Source organism: Dermacentor silvarum, chromosome 10, assembly GCF_013339745.2.
Source record: "Dermacentor silvarum isolate Dsil-2018 chromosome 10, BIME_Dsil_1.4, whole genome shotgun sequence".
In the NCBI taxonomy this organism is placed as follows: Eukaryota; Metazoa; Arthropoda; class Arachnida; order Ixodida; family Ixodidae; genus Dermacentor; species Dermacentor silvarum.
This window is the reverse complement of record NC_051163.1, coordinates 102,303,552-102,322,179: the sequence shown is the minus strand read 5'-3', so window position 1 is coordinate 102,322,179 and position 18,628 is coordinate 102,303,552. Positions and strand designations below refer to the sequence as shown.

General features: G+C 45.9%; 1 protein-coding gene across 1 annotated transcript; it reads left to right on the top strand.

The window, feature by feature from the left end:
- Window positions 1–83: 83 nt before the first annotated feature.
- Window positions 84–17,630, top strand: LOC119466386 (eukaryotic translation initiation factor 2 subunit 1). The gene is made up of 8 exons (XM_037726894.2): window positions 84–233; window positions 638–890; window positions 2,029–2,108; window positions 2,224–2,372; window positions 4,892–4,998; window positions 7,016–7,113; window positions 12,831–12,974; window positions 17,421–17,630. Exons 2-8 carry the CDS (start codon window positions 653–655, stop codon window positions 17,580–17,582), a joined length of 978 nt encoding a protein of 325 aa, XP_037582822.1. The 5' UTR covers window positions 84–233; window positions 638–652; the 3' UTR covers window positions 17,583–17,630.
- Window positions 17,631–18,628: the final 998 nt, after the last annotated feature.

Sequence of the window (18,628 nt, the reverse complement as noted above, 5' to 3'; positions counted from 1 at the left end):
TGCATAGTTGACGACGCAGTTGTTTTCATTACTGACGACTATTTAGTATTCTTTTCATTTTACTACGAAACTGCCGAGTAGTATTATTTCTTGTTTCACTTCCGACTTGTTTGTCTTTTCTCTGGTTCATGGCTCTCTCAAACTGGTGCCACATGTTGGTTTGAGTTATTTTCCGCTGTTCGCGTGCCGTTTCGTCGCAGTTTTGAAACCTGGATTGCATCTGACGACTGAACGTAAGTGAAGCGATAAGGCATGGTCGCATCTCGCTGCGTTTCCGACAGAGCAAACGCGTGTTAATCGAGTCGCAGCTGCCGGCACCGGCCGTGCAGTTGTCAAGGCATGTGGAAAAAGTGGGCCGGTTGCTGGCTCCCTTGGACGACGTTTTCACTCACACGTTTCCTTCACGCGTTCAAATGTTTGTTCTCGCTGTGAATTGCGTATTGACGTGATCAAATAAAGTACCGACACACCCTGTAGTGCCGTCGTAGCGTACTCTGCCTGCCGGTTTACGTGTTGGTCGTTTCCCCCCCTCCGAAGTGCCTATCATTTAGGCTGTGTTTGCGATGTGCCTTTACCGCCGTCTGTTTTCGTCTGCTCGAACACAAAACACGTTTTAATATTATTTTTTTTGTTTCAGGTAAACTGCCACACCATGCCTCTCTCGTGTCGCTTCTACTCTCAAAAATACCCGGAGCCCGAGGATGTGGTGATGGTGAACGTCAGGCAGATCGCCGAAATGGGCGCCTACGTCCGGCTCCTGGAGTACAACGACATCGAAGGCATGATCCTGCTCTCCGAGTTGTCCAGGCGACGTATCCGTTCCATAAACAAACTCATCCGCGTAGGGCGCAGTGAGTGCGTCGTTGTCATCAGGGTGGACAAGGATAAAGGTACGTCTGGCTGTACGGTTCTCTGGCGGGATATAGCTGCCTTGCACAGTGTTTGCGAGGTAAATGCGTGCAGAGCGGACGACGTGCGCCTTAACTGAACAGATTCAGAAGTGTGCCTTAACTTTAACCCATGCTTGACTTGGTCAAGATAACACCTGACGTGAATGTGCCCAAGATGCTCATTGCCTTTCCTTCGGCGCATTCACGTTGGGCGGTATTGTGACAAAGTCAAGCAGGGGCTTCAAGTTACGGTGCTTTTCTGAATATGGGGGTAAATATCGCTTCAGGGAAACATTCGTTGTAGCCTGTTTGTCTGCAGCTGCAATTTGAAGTGCTTTCTGCCGTGTTCTTCGTCTGAGTGCCCATTTCAGCTTGCAAAGTCTGAATAACCGCATAACGTGCTGCATGAATGCGTAGGCATGGCAAGAAGTCAACGTATAGCTTTGGAAATTTTCGTTCTGGCCTTTCCAACAGTAATTCCTCAACATCTGGGGAAAATTTGTATTGAAAATTTAAAGGGGCCTTGGAACACTTTTCTAACTAATCATGGAATGGCCGCACTATTAAAGGATGCTTCATAAATCCCATGCCACAAAAGCTTCTTGAATCCAACTATGAGTGAGGTTATTGCACCGATACCCAATTTTCTCTCTCCTTTCACCTCGGCTAGCACACTGGAAGCAAAACAGCACAGAAGACGAGAGGGCAGAGCCCAAGCCTAAAGTTTTGTGCGTTGGGGCAAAAGGGCTCGTCACTGCAGTGCAGAGATAGAATGATATTCCTGTCTTTTTGAGATCACAGACATACATTTTTCATTTATCTTACTCAGAATTAGCAATTATGTATTACTGAGATTGCTCTCGCGATCACAAAGTCAACTGATAGCATTGGTGGGTCATCTGCTTTCAATGACAACATTGCGGAAGCGAGAGCAAGCGATTCGTCACTGTGTTTGACATTAGATTGTAAATTTTCTGCTGCATGTAGTGCAGTTATATTTGTCTCGCATGTTCACAGCATTCTCTGTAACATAAAGGGAATGTGACTGTGCCACACTTCGCGAACGCTCTCTTTCCTGGCAAGGAACTAGCAGGGCACATTTTCGCATTGGTGAAAATGCATTTGCTCCATTCTGCAGGCTACATTGACTTGTCCAAACGACGAGTGTCTCCGGAAGACATCACAAAATGTGAAGAAAAGTTTGCCAGGGGAAGAGCTGTAAGTAGTAGCGGCAGTAGTGCCCTTTCACCAATGCCTTTTGATGCAATGAGTTTCAAGACGAAATGACGGGAAGAGGGTGTTGATGGCTGTGGCTTTTGCTGTGCATGTGCAGGTGAACAGCATTCTTCGGCACGTGGCCGAAACGCTCAAGTTTGAGACAGATGAGCAGCTGGAAGAGCTGTACAGGAAAACTGCCTGGTACTTTGATGACAAGTTCAAGAAGACCACAGCATCGTACGACGTCTTCAAGCTGGCTGTTACGTGAGTGTCTGATGTAATGGTCTCGTGGTACAAGACACCCCTGACATGTACTCAAATGTGGTGGCGATGCTACCGAAATCCGAGTTCATTTCAGCACTCGATGGGTTAAAGAGTCTCTGAAATAGTTTGAACACATCTTGCAGACGCGTAGGGTACAGCTTCGGTAAAACATTCACGCCACAATTTAAGTGAAGCATCTCATATTAAGAGAGCTATGGACGATTACAAGTTACCCTCCTCCTTTTTTTCCTCAACTCATTTGCCAAGCGATCGGTGCCAAGTTTCAACTTCACTGACTGCGTCATGATGTGATTCTGTGTCGTCACTTCCGGTTGTCTTGGAGCCTGCACTCAAAGTCTCTTCAACTTCCCCACGAGCCGCCTGGCCGTTGATCCCCAGCGAGAGCTATCCAAGCAGTATGTGTTGCGAGCGTTCTGTGGCAATGCCGAGCATGTCTGGTATTCTGGTAACCCCAGGCGGAGCTAGGCATGTTGACAGTTGGGCAGAAGCATAAATTAGTCTAGGCTAATTAAAGTTAATTAAATTATGCTACTACTGCTAAAGATGAAGAGGCTTTAGCTTAACGTTAGTTGCCAGCTTGGTGCAGCCCACCTGGTGGTGCAGAGCTTAACCAGCCCCCAAAAAAAGAAGAGGTAATATTGCTCTAACCAAGTGGGAAGCAATATAAACATTTAAAGAAATGTGTTCACGATTACGCTTCTGCTGAAATTTTACACCAGCAGCAAAGTAGAAAACACTCGGTTACTGCTAAATTCACTCTGTATTTGGCTTGGTGAGCTCTGTTGCCACCAGGTGGCTGCACCGTGCAGGACGTTCACGTTTACACCTCCACTCAGCCGATAAAATGCCCAGTCGGCTTGCGCTTTCATGTACCCTAATACCGCACATGCTAAAACTCTTTATTGCAGTAGTAGTCCTCTGGAATGAAGGCCTAAGGATGGCCCCAAACACGTAGATGCTGGATCCAATTAGATACCGACAGCCGGAAGCGCTGCAGCCATTCGGCTTGCCTGTTGCCTTACAGAGGGACACGATGTCGCAGCTTGACATGTCGCCGATCACTATATTTGCAGCCCACAACGTAACAAGGGCAATTCATGGTGCTCACAAAAAGAAAGTTCAAAACCTATGCTGACTACGCAGCTTGCATCAATATGCAGAACATCGTAACGCAAGCAGACAAGACTTGCTGTATTAAAAAAAAAAATTATTATGGGGTTTTATGTGCCAAAACCACAATCTGATCATGAGGCATGCCGTAGTGGGGTACTCCGGAATAATTTGGACCGCCTGGGGTTCTTTAATGTGCACCTAAGTGTAAGTACATGGGTGTTTTCGCATTTCTTCCCCATCGAAATGTGGCCGCCATGATGAATGTCACTCGCGATGAATGTCAACGCTAATGCAATTAGCATTCAAACAAAGTAGCAACACACTGTTTTGCTGAAGACACCTTCGTTTAGAATCTGTAGTAGTCATTCTGAGATTTCCATTGCTTCAGCTATATAGTGACATACACTGCCTCGGGGATCGGCCCACTTTGCTACGACAGTCACTCGGCAGCACCAGCTACGACAACGACGCAGTGACAAAGAAGGAATGATGTCTATGGAACAATGAAGGCATGACAACTATGGGATGATGATTCTGAATTGATGATGGTATAATGATGGCACTGTGACAACGATGATATGAGGACAATGGGATGATGAGAATTAGATGACGATGATAGAACGACCACTGCAGCATCATGACAGTATGGCAACAAATGCATGACGACGGCGACTACGGAATGACATCAATGTAACGATGAAGTTAGTGTGGCGACAGCAGGGTGACGGTTCTGAAATAACAATGGTATAATGATGACGGGATGAGGACAACGGTATGACGCGAAACGTGTGACATTGATGGAACGACCACAACGACGGTTCGACAACTAACACATGGCAACAGCAGCATAATCATAATTGAATGACCACAGTATAATTACGGTGGAATGACGTTGATGGAACGACGGGGGCGACATGAAGACGACGGCATGCTAACAATGGAGTGATGTTTCTGAAATTATGACAATGATACCACGACAGCATGGCAACAGTGGGGTGAGGAGAGTCTGATGTCGAAGCTGGAGCGACGACCACAAGCACACACCTAATGGCCCAAGAAGTAGACAGCTTGGGTTACTGGACCAGCGTAATAGGCTAGGTAGATAACTCGGTAGAAAGACATACTCGTAGTGCTGAAGTTGGCATAAAATGCTAATTGCATTAAAAAGCGGGACACAAAATTTTCATGTCAGTGTTTAAGTGTATTTCTATAGTGTTTCTAGCTTGTCTGGAGGAATTGGGTACACTGTTTAGCGCCCCAGTGGAGTTCAATTTTTGTGCAACTGAAGCTCTCGGAAAACTGAATGTTTTTCTGCAAATTGTAGTGCGCTTGTTTATTACCTAAAGGTGTGATTTTGGAACAGAGTTTTTTGTTCTGCTTGACAGGGACGTGTCGGTCTTGGATGAATGCAACATTGACCCAGAGACAAAAGAAGTCCTCTTGACCAACATCAAGCACCGGCTGACTCCACAGGCTGTCAAGATCAGGGCAGGTACGCCTAGTTAAGGATGCATCAGATTTTTTTTTCTGAAAGAACTACTGCACTCAATATTTTATGTAATACATAAACAAAAAGCACAATGAATGCACTTTTCACGCATAAAAGTTTCATTAACGAGATGTATGTTTTAAAAAATATATAAATTGCCAAAATCAAGATTGTGGGATCAAATTGAACAACGTTTGTAAAGACACACTTGTGTCTACTAAGAAAAAAATGTTACGAACATTATGAGATATACAAAATGTATTGCTGTCTAATAGGCGCTATCGCCGAAAAAATCAAAATTTTTCATTCAGCAGGTATTCAGCTACAAAAATTTAACTGCAAGCACTACAGTTGAGCGTGCCGGGCTGCGGCCGTCGATGTTCCGGGCTGGTTTGCGTCGTCGTCGCTCTCAGAGTCAAATGTCCGACGAAAAAGTAGCATCCTCAGACTCGTTGCTGCATGCCCCATCGATAAAATCAGCCGCAGACGCAGCGGAATCACGAGATCTGCCATCTTTCAAAGCATGCGCGCCGCTCTCGGAGGCAGTCATTTTTGCTTTCTACATTGACGATCGTGAAACTTCGGAGCGCATTCCAAAATTACTGCCTGGCAGGGAAAACGCGAACCGCTTAAAAACAAAACTATAGTTCTCCTCCTTCACATCTGATGGCACAGTGTATCCGTGAGTGGTGCGGAAGGTCTCAAAAGCGGCGTTTCAAACCATCGATAGGGGGCTAACGATGCCCAATGGGCGCGGTACAGAAGGAGTCAAGAATCAAAATAACCCACATGTACAGAACAGAACAGAGCTGGTGAGCCTGTACGGTATATACTTAGCACTATAAGCTTCGCATGCCAGCTAACTCGACATCCTTTAAACTGAATTCACCGTTGCTGCTGTTCCTTTTGCCACATTTCTGTAAAGTTGTGTAGATCCAGTGCACATCCATGTGAAGTGAAGCTTTGGTGAAGCAGTTAATTAGATATTATAAAACTAAATGCACTGCACACAACTGTCCTTTCCGTCATCTTGTGCAACTTGCAATCCCATGTAATGTTTATTTTTATGCACCACACCATACACAAGCTAGGCTGATATGCAAACAATAGTGCACGCAAATGCACACTGTGAGATGTCGACACTGTGATGTCACTAAGACGAAGGCAGGCGTTTGTCAAGAGAAGAATGGTGAGGAGAGGTGCAAGGCGAAGAGAAGTACATATGATGCGAAAGACAGTTGTAAAGTTGGTTGTTATTGAGCCGTTTCATTCTAGCATCTTTGGCTTAACAGAAACTGTCACGTGACACACACAGCTATTCTGCAGGACAGCAGCAATCACGGTCAGCAAAGTCCATGAGGTGTCAATAAGAAAGCTTTGCTCTTTAAAAAAAATGATAAAGAAGCAGCAGCTTTCACTTTGGCAAGAATGCATTAATGATGATTTGAGACTGACAAGCAGAGGGCTGTAGCTAGTCACAGTTCATAATTTTTGAATCAAGTATCACAATGTGCATTGTCATGAGGCTAAGCAGAGCTGGAGAGGCTTGATATGCAGAATACAGTTGCAAGTTTATGGCATTTGGACCCAGTAGCATTATAAGTGCACTGTATGCTTTACATTCTACTTCGACCAGTGTTGTTGTAAGCAACTTCTGCCACATAACATTGACCCTGTGCAGCACTTCGTGGTGCTGTGAAAAATTTGTCCCATTGACTTGTTGACCCCACTGTATATTGTGGCAACCACCATATTGGCATTGGCAAGCCCTACCACGACTTTAACTGAGCATTGAGGATGGCAGGCTGATTTCTGACCGATGCAAACGTTTGTGTCTTCAACCTTACTGTTCAGCTGATTTACGCCTGTTGCCATTTTTCTTTTTGAGGACTGGAGTTATTAAGCCTCTTCTTCATAATGTGTGAAGCTAATAAGATGTTGTCACTAGTATTGCCGACAACCGTGCACTTACGATTGCCCACGTTGATTTTCTTTGCACCCTTTCATTTTGTTTTACCAGATATTGAGGTGTCCTGCTACGAATATGAAGGCATCGATGCTGTGAAGCACGCGCTACGGGAAGGCATGTCGCTGTCCACCGAGGACATGCCTATCAAGGTGAGGCTTGCACAGGTTTTAATCATTGCTAGATGCTCTCATCAAAGCGTAGTTGCCAGGAGAAAAAAAAATGCAGTCGAGGTTACTTTTTGTGCTGTGCATGAAAACGACAATGAACAGGATTAACTCTTTCGTTACCACAAGAAAATGGTTGTTTTTTATAGGTGTCGGAGAAACATTTTTTGCCACTAGAAATAATACAGTCGAACCCGGATGTATTGAATCTGAAGGGAATCACAAAAAAGTTCGATTTATAGGTACAGTGGAACCTCGATGATACGATCACGGCTAATACGAATTTTTCTGCCGTCCCGGCCGAGCCCCATTACTTTGCAACGTGCTAGAAAACGGTTGTTACGAATCGATTTTCGACCCGCGTCGGTTGATACGAATAAATGCCGCCCCACCGACGGTCGCGAAAGAGAACAGCGCGCAGTCACGCGCTTTCTCCCTTTCTCTTTTGGTGCGGAGGCGCGGACGCGACGCCAGACAGCGCGGAGGCCGCGAATGGGCGCGAAGAGTTCGAAGCGGTGGCGCTTTTGTTGCTTTTGTGCTTTTCCTCCTTTTCCGCTTGCCGTCGGGCGGAGTGACTGCCCTACTTCTGGCCGCGTTTTTTTTTTTTTTTTGCGCCATTTTGCTTAGTCGCAGCGAGCTATGTCTACCGAGATACGATCTCAGCTGATTCGCGCGGCCGTACGCCGAGGCGCGGGAGCCTCCATTGGCGCGTCTTCCGTCGGCTGCGTTATTGGTGCCGATGGCACAGGGCGATTGTGGGTTTCGCTGCTGGAGTCACACGGTGCAAGATAGCGCGGCACGTAATCCACGGTGCAAGGTTGCGCTCGTTCAGTCGCGTGCTCTCCCGCTAATCGCCGTATTTTTCTTGCCGTAGGAGCGCTTCCGTATTCCGAAAGCGTGCTTCGTCCTAAGTTTATTCGCCAACGAGCGACGATCCATCACTAACCTGGGAGTTCTCAGTAATCCGAATTCTGTGTGTCAAGTGAAGACACCGGCGTGGTTCACGAAGCAGACAACTGCGGTTGCCATCTTGCCCCTGCCACAGCAGCAACCAATGGAGAGGCGCCTTTCATCACGGCAGCCAATCGGAGGCCCGCTTTTATCAGAGGGCCCGTGTGACTACCTACCGTAAACCCGCGCTTCTTTGGTGTTTGTGCGTTTTTTACAAGTTGGCGACGACGGACGAATTGAGAAGCGGAAAGGCTCCGCAGACTTTGAGCTTTCGAACGATACCAGGATGGCGGCGCTCGGTAGCGGGAAGTACGAGATATGTCTCCATGAACTGTGGTGATTTTGCGCGATTTAAAGCTGTTTTCTCGCCCTGCGCACTGACGAATTAAACTTTTTCGGGCACTTTCAGTGCGTTTTCAGCCAAACCATTTTGATGCAGAGTAGATGAGGCGTTGCAGATACCCAAACGTGTGGTTTTCAAAAATCTATTTTTCTCGCGATTTTCGCGATCTGATCCCCGCGTCCCCTCTAAATTGTGTTTCGATGATACGAATTTCGGCTAATACGAATATTTTTCGTGACCGCGTGAGATTCGTATCATCGAGATTCCACTGTATTTCGATATATAAAATAAAAATTGTATACAAAACTTTTCAGGGGAATTTTACTGCTGTTCGTTATACACAATAGTTTGTTATATGTGGGTTCAATATATCTGGGTTCGACTGTATTGCAGCTTAGCAAATTGTAGATAATGAAATGCTCTTTCCAAAAACATATGTTGCAAAGCAAAACAATTTATTATGTAACACATAAGAATTCTAAAAAGCGAATTTTAGTGGCTAGTTGATAAAAACAATAAAAAAGCATGATATCTACAAAAGCATTACTGTCGAAGCAATTTCAGAATATACATGTCAAAGATAAATCACCCACGAATAGTGTCTGAAAAATAAACGCTCAGTACACCACTGTTCTTCCGATACAAAAAACAAACAGACCAGGAACTTCTCCATCACTCGTGCCATGCGGTGAAGCTGTTCCTGGTTTTTGTGAAGCGTAGGTGCACTCGGCATTTCTTGCACAAAACGTTTGTGTCTGTGTGTGTGTGTGTGTGTGTGTGTTTTTAACCTTACAGCCCTCGTAACATTTTTCAGTTTCGCCTTTTCGGCATCTTCTGAGGGTGGTCCGATGAGAAGTCTAGTAACACCAGTTCGTCTTGAGCCACCTCTTTCCAGGGCCCATCTCTATCACCGTAGCTGGGCAACTCCAGAATATGCATCCAAACATATTTGTTTGCATTTTTCCGGGTGGTCTTTATCACCTCCGCAGTGAAGAAGAGCAGAAAGAAATCCCGCGCCGTTGTAAACTGTCTTGCGCTGCTCCGTAGTGCGGGGCCAATATGTGTTCAGAGCGGCCTTGGCGTGAAGTGAATTTTCTTTGCGGCCGGTGGCAGCACATCCTGACCAAACAAAGTATGCAGCCTGCAGATAATCAGTGTCGCTATCAGGTGGCACACAAAAATCGACAGATAAGGGCACACGAGGAAGGAGACCACTCAAGGCTGTAAACGAAACTCGCCAGTGAACAGCTGCGAATGTCCTGGGCTGACTCAAAACATTGTTGCAGTCAGAGCTTGATTTTGGTTTGCGGTGGTCTTCGGACTCGTATTTCGAGTCCTCATCACTAAATTCAAGTGCGGGTGCAGCTTATTTCAGAGCAGGACGCTTTTCTCGCGGTGCAGTCGCGCGGGATACCGCCGCAATGGAGGTGACTTTCGATGAATGCATAGTAACCGGCTGCACAGTGCCCATCGTCTGAATTTTACTAGTAAGGCGAAACCGAAACTCTTGGAAATTGGCATAAAATGCCAGATCCACATGTTGGACATGTGGCAAACCTTCAGAAATGCGCTTTAGTGGAATAATGCCACTTGGACTCCAAACCAAAGCCGACTATTAAATAGTTGGCATCATTTTAGGGTACTTATCACCACTTAGCACTATCAGATTGCAAGGCCAACAGCATAATTTGATGTTAGTGCACCGTAATCACTAGTGGCGTGCTTTTTTCTCGAGGGTGACAGCCACGCCCCTTTTCACTACAGCACGCGTGCATTAGTTTGCAAAAAGGTCTGCCAAAAATCACAACATCACCAGAGCTGGAGAATTTCTGAAATTTCTGATTCTGAAAGAGGAATGCCTGGACTAACCACTGGGTGCCATTAAGTGCATAAAAAACTTATCCTACATGTCAAAATCGGCAATTTAAAGCTTTAATCACCGGTGATCAATTTGAATAGGCGTGGTAACGAAAGGCCTTATCAGAAATATTGGTTATACACAGGAAATATACAATTACAATGCAACTCTAATCACAAGAACCCGCATTTCATGACTCTAGCTAGGACTCAAACAAAACCTACAGAAACTGTGCATTAAATTTCAATTTTGCAAAACCTGATCGCACATGACAAGCTTCATGCATTGACTCACAGGGACTGACATAAACTAGAGTGCCAGGCCACGTGTTGTATCTTCGTGAACAATCTGTGGTAAACTGTAAGCAGTAAGCGATGGCCGAGTTAGGAAGCCTCAATGACAGTTGTAAAGTTTAGACATACACCAAGTGGAGGTCGACAAAAGGATATGTGCTGTGCTCCCGAAAGGTGTACTTATTTTCCGTGCCTTGACAGCTCTGTGTCATACAAAAAAGGTTGTTTATACGACTCATTCCGCAGCTGGTCTTTGTGTGGCTAGCCTTTGATCACTCGTCACAGTGATAGATGAGCTTTCATTGCTGTGATGTCTCTGCAGGCAAAATAATTGCCTCTATGAGGACTGCATTTGCTGTCGCACCTACAGTGCTGTTTCCACCAGACACGATCCTCATTTAGCACTGGGTACAGGCTGTAACGCCTGCTTGTTGTTAATTATGTGCAGGAAAAAGCCCGACTGAATGTGCCTTTGGATAGACAGTGGTCACATGTAAATGTGCCCCTTTGATTTTCTTAGTGCGTTCAGTGTGCGCAGAATGCCAGCGTGTACTTTCTTGTTCAGCAACTTTTTGGAATTCTGCATATGTAAGCATTGACAACCAATCATTCGAAATTTACACTAGTTGAATTCTCTAATTTAAAAAAATTATTTCTTAGACAGTGCAGATACTGTCTTTACCTTGCCCGTCCTTGTTTTGTGTGCTTCTGAGAATAGGCATACAGTCGACGACGATAATGTGGACATTTTTAAATACCTGTACTTCTTCGCGGCACCGTCATTTCTCCCATAGATGCCATGTATAACAACGACCAAAATTTTGGACGGTATAGGGCTTCGAATTCGATAATCCAGACTCCATCAGTGACTGTGGTGGTTTCCAACTGACACCACCAGCATTGCAGCCAGAGCTGTTAAGCAAAGTTAAGGCCTCCAAGATAGCGCGTTTCTACAATGTGATTGAATCTCGGATGTGATTGAATCTTTAATCCCTTAGTCGGCGTAAACTGTCACAGGTTGAAGTAGCTCAATAATTCAGCATTTCAAAACTGACCAGCTCGAACTACATCAAGGAAAAAGCTAGGATTCTAGGAGCGATGCAGAAATGGTGCTATGACCCAGAAGAAAAGCTTCCATCAGGCACGTACCCACAACTTGAAGAGGCCTCAAATATCTGGCTGGATCAAATGGTTGCCTAGACAGTGGCAAAAGTTACAGCGTGGACTTGCTGTCATCCATCCACATTCTTGCCGGTGTGTGGAAGGCAATGACGCCAGGCACAATCCACCATTGTTTCCATCGTGCGTGAGTTGTTTCCGGCGGTGAGTCGCAGATGCCCAAGTCCAGGAACCCTCACCTGAACTGGTTGCCTGTGATGCAGGGCGTGGGTGCGGACCTGATTGAAGATCTGCGAGGCAGCGGTGTGCCAATGCTGGCCAAAGTAAACTTTGAAGACTTTGCTGATGTCTACAGTGCCATGTTGTCCTGTGCTGAACTGAATGATGCTGAAATTATCCATCAGGTGCTCGCGCCAGTGAACAGCGGCTCCGACTCTGACCATTGTGCTGCAGGGCCATGTAGCAAAGACCTTGCGCAAGCACTTGCAATGCTTTCGTCGTCATACAGCGAAAGCACAACGCTTGCTGAAATAATAGCAGACTTGGTTCTGCGTGAGCGGAATTCTGTGCAGCAGTGCATAGACCAGTTTTTCCAGCCAGCCGTAAAATGTAAATACATATATATTTTTTTCTAATTAGTTTTCTTGGACATTTGATAATTTGGATGTCTTTCACGGTTCCTGTGAATTCAGAATTATCGTTCATTAACTGTAGTGCATTGCAACTTGCCAGTTTGCCATCCTCCTAAAGCATGTTTCACATGGTGCGATTTTGCTTGCAAACTTTCCCACGGCATGGATGGGGAGCCATTAACAGTGGAAATCATCGCGCGTCACGGAGGCCTGCCCACCTATTTTTTCGTTTGTTAAAGTAAGGAGTTTGAAGACAAGAAACACTTCATGGGAAGTTTCCAGTTTTCGCTGAAGCAGGTTGGCTTAGCAACTATGTTACGAATAATTCAGCCTTCCATCAGGTGCTTGCAAATGCAAAAAAAACGCAGCTGCCGTTATTGATGTATGTGAAATGGCAATGCGAAGTTTGCATTTGTGGAAATTGCATGCTGCAAAACACTCAGTGCAAAATTGTAGCACACGAAATAGGCATAAGTGTGGGTGCTGAGTGTGCTTGCTCTTTGCAGATCAACCTGATTGCCCCTCCTGTGTATGTCATGACCACGACCACCATGGACCGGACGGAGGGCCTAGAGGCGCTCAACAATGCCATAACCAAGATTGAGGAGACAATCCGAAAGGCTGGAGGTGTCTTCACTGTGCAGAGCCCGGTCAGTGCTTGCCCCCATGCACTTCAAACATGCATACCTACTAACTCTTCCGAATTTTCAACGCAGTTTTAACCCCTTAAGTGTTTCGGTCGAGCACGACTCATCCTAGCCAAACCAAACTGTTTTGGATAAGCAGAGCTCGTTCTACAGTAAAATATCCTTACTATGAACCCCACATTAACAAACTCTTCAGAAATCTCCCGCTGACTTCTTATAGTTTCAATGTATAAAAACATTTCAGTACTACAAACTTCAAAATACCGAACATTTCAGAATAACGATCGTTATTCAGTTTCCGTGTCATGTTAACAACGCCTCAGTACTACGAACTTATATTCCAAAATCTGGGATTCTTAGATTTCCGTATATCCAATCATGTCAGCCGAAAGAGGAGGCTAGCAGACTACAAGGCGCAAAAAGCGGACGGCGCTGGGGGGGAGGGGGGGGGGGTAAAAAAATTTTTAAAACAATACGCTGTCACCCAGCATTGGCGCGTCGAAAAGCGAGGCGGCTGCCTCTCAAAAGGCCGATCGCCCATGATAATCACTCCACGAGTTCCGAAAAAGACTTGAAAGCAACGCGACGATTATGCGAATCGGTGACAGCGGCATGTCACGAGAAAAGCTGTCGCCCGCGCGCGTACAGGTTCTTCGCGCACGCCTTTTCCGTACCACCCATCCCTCGGATGACATGCCGGCGCACGTTGCAATGGATTCGTTCCGGGTTTGGGGGGGGATAAAAAAATTGCTCCGTTAAAGGGAACCATGTGTGGATGCGAAGCAGCGGGGAGATGGTTAGCTTGAGCGGGAGATGATTTCGCTGCAGCGGCCCGAGCGCTCATCGCAGCACTGCACAGGAGAGAGAATGAGGCGCGCGCGTGCTCAGTCATTTTCATACCACGGAACTACCGTGGTGCCCCAGCGGAGTATGCAGCTGTCGCACCACCTGTCGTGCGCGCTGCTCCGGATTCCTAGAGGAGAGAAAGGGGGTAGCGTAGGAGAGGGGGAGGGGACGCGCATGTGCTGTGGGGGTGTGGCACGCAGGCGCCGCTCCGTAGAGGATTCCTAGAGGAGAGAAAGGGGGGAGCGTAGGAGAGGAGAGAGAGGGGGAGGGGACGCGCATGCGCTGTGGGGGTGTGGGACGCTGCAGAAGGGACGGACACTGACACGCGGGAGGGTGCCAATGCTGGCACCCAGCATTGGCGCGTCGGAAAGCAGGGCGGCCGCCTCTCAAAAGGCCAATCGCCCACGGTAATCACTCTACGAGTTATGAAAAAGACTCGAAAGCTGCGCGACGATGACGCAAATCGGTGACAGCGGCATCTCACAAGGGAAGCAGCTGTCGCTCGCGCGCGCGCACAGGTTCTTTCGCGCACGCCTTTTCCATACCACCCACCCTCGGATGACATGCCGGTGCACGTTGCAATGGATTCGTTCCTGGTTTATGACGGCGCCCTTGCACTCTACAACGACGCAGTGTGCCTGAAGGCCCCGCGTGTATGGATATTCCAATAGCACAGCTCCATAGAGCATCGGGTCTGGCATCACTGCAAAATATTTTCGCTCTCGACTCGCACTTTTTTTCATTCCGAGGCAGGGTAACAGTGGGTGAGCTGAACAGTCAGGCGAGTCGTTCTTTCTGAGAAGGTCCTGAAGTGGCGATTGTCACGCGCAGGACCGTTCGAACAGTAGCTGAGGCAACCACTCGTCAGGTTTTGCGAGCGCGTGTTCCACCCAGACAAGTGTCGCCTAGCAACGGAGGCGGGTCTCTTCCTTCTTTTGCCCTTCTTTCCGTGCGCCTCTTTCACGCTTTCTGCGGCCGTAGTAGCTACGGGCGCGGAGAAATGTGACCTCCGTACTCGCGGAGTTGCCACGCGGTCACACGGTCACACTTTGTACTTTCCGGGCAGTGTCATTTACGCGCGCTTGCGCTTTAAAATAGTTCAGGTGTCTGCCTCGAGCGAGACAGTTGCGGTGTCTATGGCTACGGCAAGGATTATGAAAATAAATAAACAAACAAGAAACACTGCGCTTTGGAGGCGACATGGAGCTTCCTTTTTGTCGGTAGTTTTCTCGGCGTCAGTGTGTCTATTGAGCGCGTCACTCTTATTACATGGTGCATGACGCCGGAATCTATGGCAAATAGCAACAGCGCAGGCCGAGAGCCAACAGCGACCTCTTTGTGGATAGCTCATATGGTGACAGCTTATGAACTGATAAGTTAATGGGCAGAATGTTTAATTTCGGGGCTTTCACTATAACGACTTTTCAAAATAACGAACCATTTACCGCGGTCCCCTGAAGTTCGTTTAAGTACACAACTCCCAACTGCAACGACTGTAGTATGCAACTCCCAATTCAGCGCGACATTACATCGAAAGCGCATAGTGTATGTTTTGGTATTTACAGGCAGAACAAAACTGTGTGCAATTTTTTATTTTTTTTTTCGAAAAATGAACACCCCTAAAAAAAGTTAACAGAACAAGTAGTTTTCAGTCAGATGAATGACAAGATTAACATTAAAAAATTAATGTGCACATTAAACACTAAAAATGCTAACCTTGAGCATGTAAAAAGACCTGTAGGAACATGTGTATGCACAGTTCATGTTTGCGTAGTCACGTACAGTGCACATTATATACGTAGCCGTGTAGGTATATACCAGACTAGATTATCTGCATTTTTAAGTGAAATCAGTGAAAGAAGCATCTCAGGAAGGAATAAACTTGACAGGACAGAAAAATGAATACAAGCCAGAAATGGGTGCGACTAGGTGAAGAAGAATACAGTCTCAGTAGAATGTGTGGTATTATAAAGAAGCTTTCGTAAGAAAATTGAAGCACAAGTTTATGCTAATCTCGCACTATCTGCGCCCGTAGGGAAGTATTCTACAGCAGTACAACTAGCGCTACGCAGGTGTGTCTGCTGAAACTATTTATTGTATGTACTTCTCAGAGGCGACTTCTCTAATTTATATATCCATGTTCTAAAGCATCCTAAGTCATTAAGCTCTGCCAAGGGCACCCTCCTATAAATTAACTTTCATTCTTGTTTTCTGTAGTCAAAACATAGGCCAGGCATGTTTTCACTTCTTTGAATAATTCTTTCGTCAAATGGTGCTCTGCAAGGCACCTGAATTTTCAGTCATCCTTGTACATTATGTCTGTGGGCCGAGTGGTCGTGCCTCGAAGCTGTCCGAATAATTTATCGGTGACTGTATTTACTTTTGAAGCATTGCTATCGACGGTACTGTTTTATCAAAATGAGTTCCAACGAATGTACTTGTTGATTGGTGTGTTCGACAAAGTTCCGGTTCATGTGACAGCGGGTGAAGGACATGTCTTTATGAGGCTTTGTAGGGTTTTGAAAAAAAGTTTCGTTTTGGTATACAGTAGACTTCCGTTAATTCGACTTCAGCGAATTCAATTTTTCGCTTCATTCGATCCAGGCTGAAGATCTCGGCTGGTGCCCATGCATTTCTATAGGCCCAAATTTCCGTTATTTCGATCCTAAAATAGGTCGTCGCCGGATAATTTAACTGGACCGGTCAACATGGACGCGTCTGACCCCTATGGTGACCTCAGTAGCGAACCCTTTAGTGGCATTGTCTGTCTCGGCAGAGCTTAGGCAACAATGAATTCGTTAAACACACATCTCCCGTCGAAAATGGCTACTTTTGGCCTGCTCTAAGATTTTGAAGCCATGGCCGTAGCCAAGGTTTTTTTGTTTTGTTTTGTTTTTTGTTTTCCAAGAAAATTGGGCCGAAAGTTGCTGGCGCGGTGCAATAGGACATGATACAAAAACCGCCTTCGCGGCATTTGTATGCTTCAGCGCATAACACAGATAGATGTATTGCATGGAAGCTGACTGAAAGATTGTGCGGCAAAGTTGATTTTAAAAAAAAACTGCCTCCATTGTCAACAGATATTAGACCCTTGTCCATATTTCTCGCTAAAAAATTTAGTGCGTGTTAAGTTTCTACTTTGTTTAGGAGCTTTAATATCATTTCTGCGTTCGTTTTCTACATTGTACACATGAAAATTGGGTGCACGTTTGGCTCGGGGGCGTGCTAAAATCAGGAAAATAATGCCTAATGAATCAGTGATGTGTTTTGGCGTTTCTTCTGCATCTTGTTTAATTCAACTCGATACAGTAATTCAATCAATTTCGTTGATCCCATCAGGGTCAAATTAATAGAAGTTGACTGTGTCCGCTATTTTGTAACAGTAATACCATTTCATTGTAACCAGGTTTAAGTATTAAATCTCTGCACCCTTTTGTGATGTCACAACTGCTGATTGCATCTTAAAAGTGACACCGACAGATATCAGACATAGAAGCCAAGTCATGCAAAATAGCACATTTTAAGCCAATTACCATATGCTGGAGTGAATTTAATTCATCTGCTGGTGTAATGAAAAGGATGTCCTTTCTGCCCTCAATGCAGCCCAAGGTGGTGACAGAGACTGACGAGCTGGAGCTTGCCAAGCAGTTAGATCGCCTTGAACAGGAGAATGCTGAGATTGACGGAGATGACGACGACGAAGAAGCTGAAGCTGGCTCAGGTTCTTCTGGTGCTGAAGACAATGTAGTAATGGTTGAGGCCTGACCTGCTAGAGGCTCAGGCGAGAATAAAGCAATCTGCTTAACCCTTGCACTGGATGTGTGTCATTCTGTGGAGTTGAAGCAGCGAGGTGCAGCTAGTCAGCAAAACTTAAGGAAGCATGATAGATGATTGAGGGGCTTGTATAGCGCTTAGCAGAACAAATGGACAAATAATCAGTCGGTTATCGCTACAGAGCAGCTATGTACTAATTTGAAAACAAAAAAAAATGCATTTCTCTAGCATGGAAACTAGCCGAGCTTCCAGAAGGGACTGTATGATTAATACAAAAGAAAGTCAAAGCATGCACTTTAGGTATATTTATAATGTAAATACCTACAAATGTAATACTATATGTTCAGAACGGAATATAATTCTGACACATATTGCAAATGAATTCTCGATACGCCTTAAAGACTGACTCTGAGAGCCAGTGTGAGGTGGGTGCAAAGCATTGTGACCATACAAATTTGAAAACTAAGTATATATTAGGCTTGACTGTATAAACGCAAAATTTGAAAAATCCTCAGCAAGCGAGCTTCGCAGCAGCCAAAGTTTGATTCTTGAGGGAGAGAAGTTAGGCTGATAATTTTTTAGAGCACAGCTCTTAAGCGCCCGTTTCTGTGGCAAACGTAGGCGTAACCGAAGGAACGAGCACAGTGGAGGATGAGAGCGAACGCAGCGGGGGATGAAAGACGGCGATAGCGAAGAGACCGTGAGGAGGAGGGTATGGCGAAAGCGAGAAGAAAAGCATAGTGCCGCGCAAGATGGGCTCTGTGGCGACGATGGCTACGAGATAGCGCCAGAGTAGCGCACGTCGGACATGGAAACAGCGCTTCATGAGCGGAGATCTGTCTGTGACGGCTGCTGTGAATCGCGCTCGTGAGCTGCTTCTCGCGATCTCTCGATTAGCGAGACAGTCGCGCCACACTTCGCTCCATTTTTAACGTGCCGCACGAGACGTTGTCCGCGCCAGCCAATATATCTTGAATGAAAACGCGTATAGAGTTTCGTAATCGTCTGTGTGTGTGTGTGAAAACTTTATTTAGAGA

Excerpts from the sequence above, each read along its gene's own strand:
- LOC119466386 (XM_037726894.2), top strand. The coding sequence starts at position 653 with ATGCCTCTCTCGTGTCGCTTCTACTCTCAAAAATACCCGGAGCCCGAG. Across the intron at positions 891-2,028 it reads CAGGGTGGACAAGGATAAAG|GCTACATTGACTTGTCCAAA; the intron begins GTACGTCTGGCT and ends TCCATTCTGCAG. Across the intron at positions 7,114-12,830 it reads CCGAGGACATGCCTATCAAG|ATCAACCTGATTGCCCCTCC; the intron begins GTGAGGCTTGCA and ends TGCTCTTTGCAG.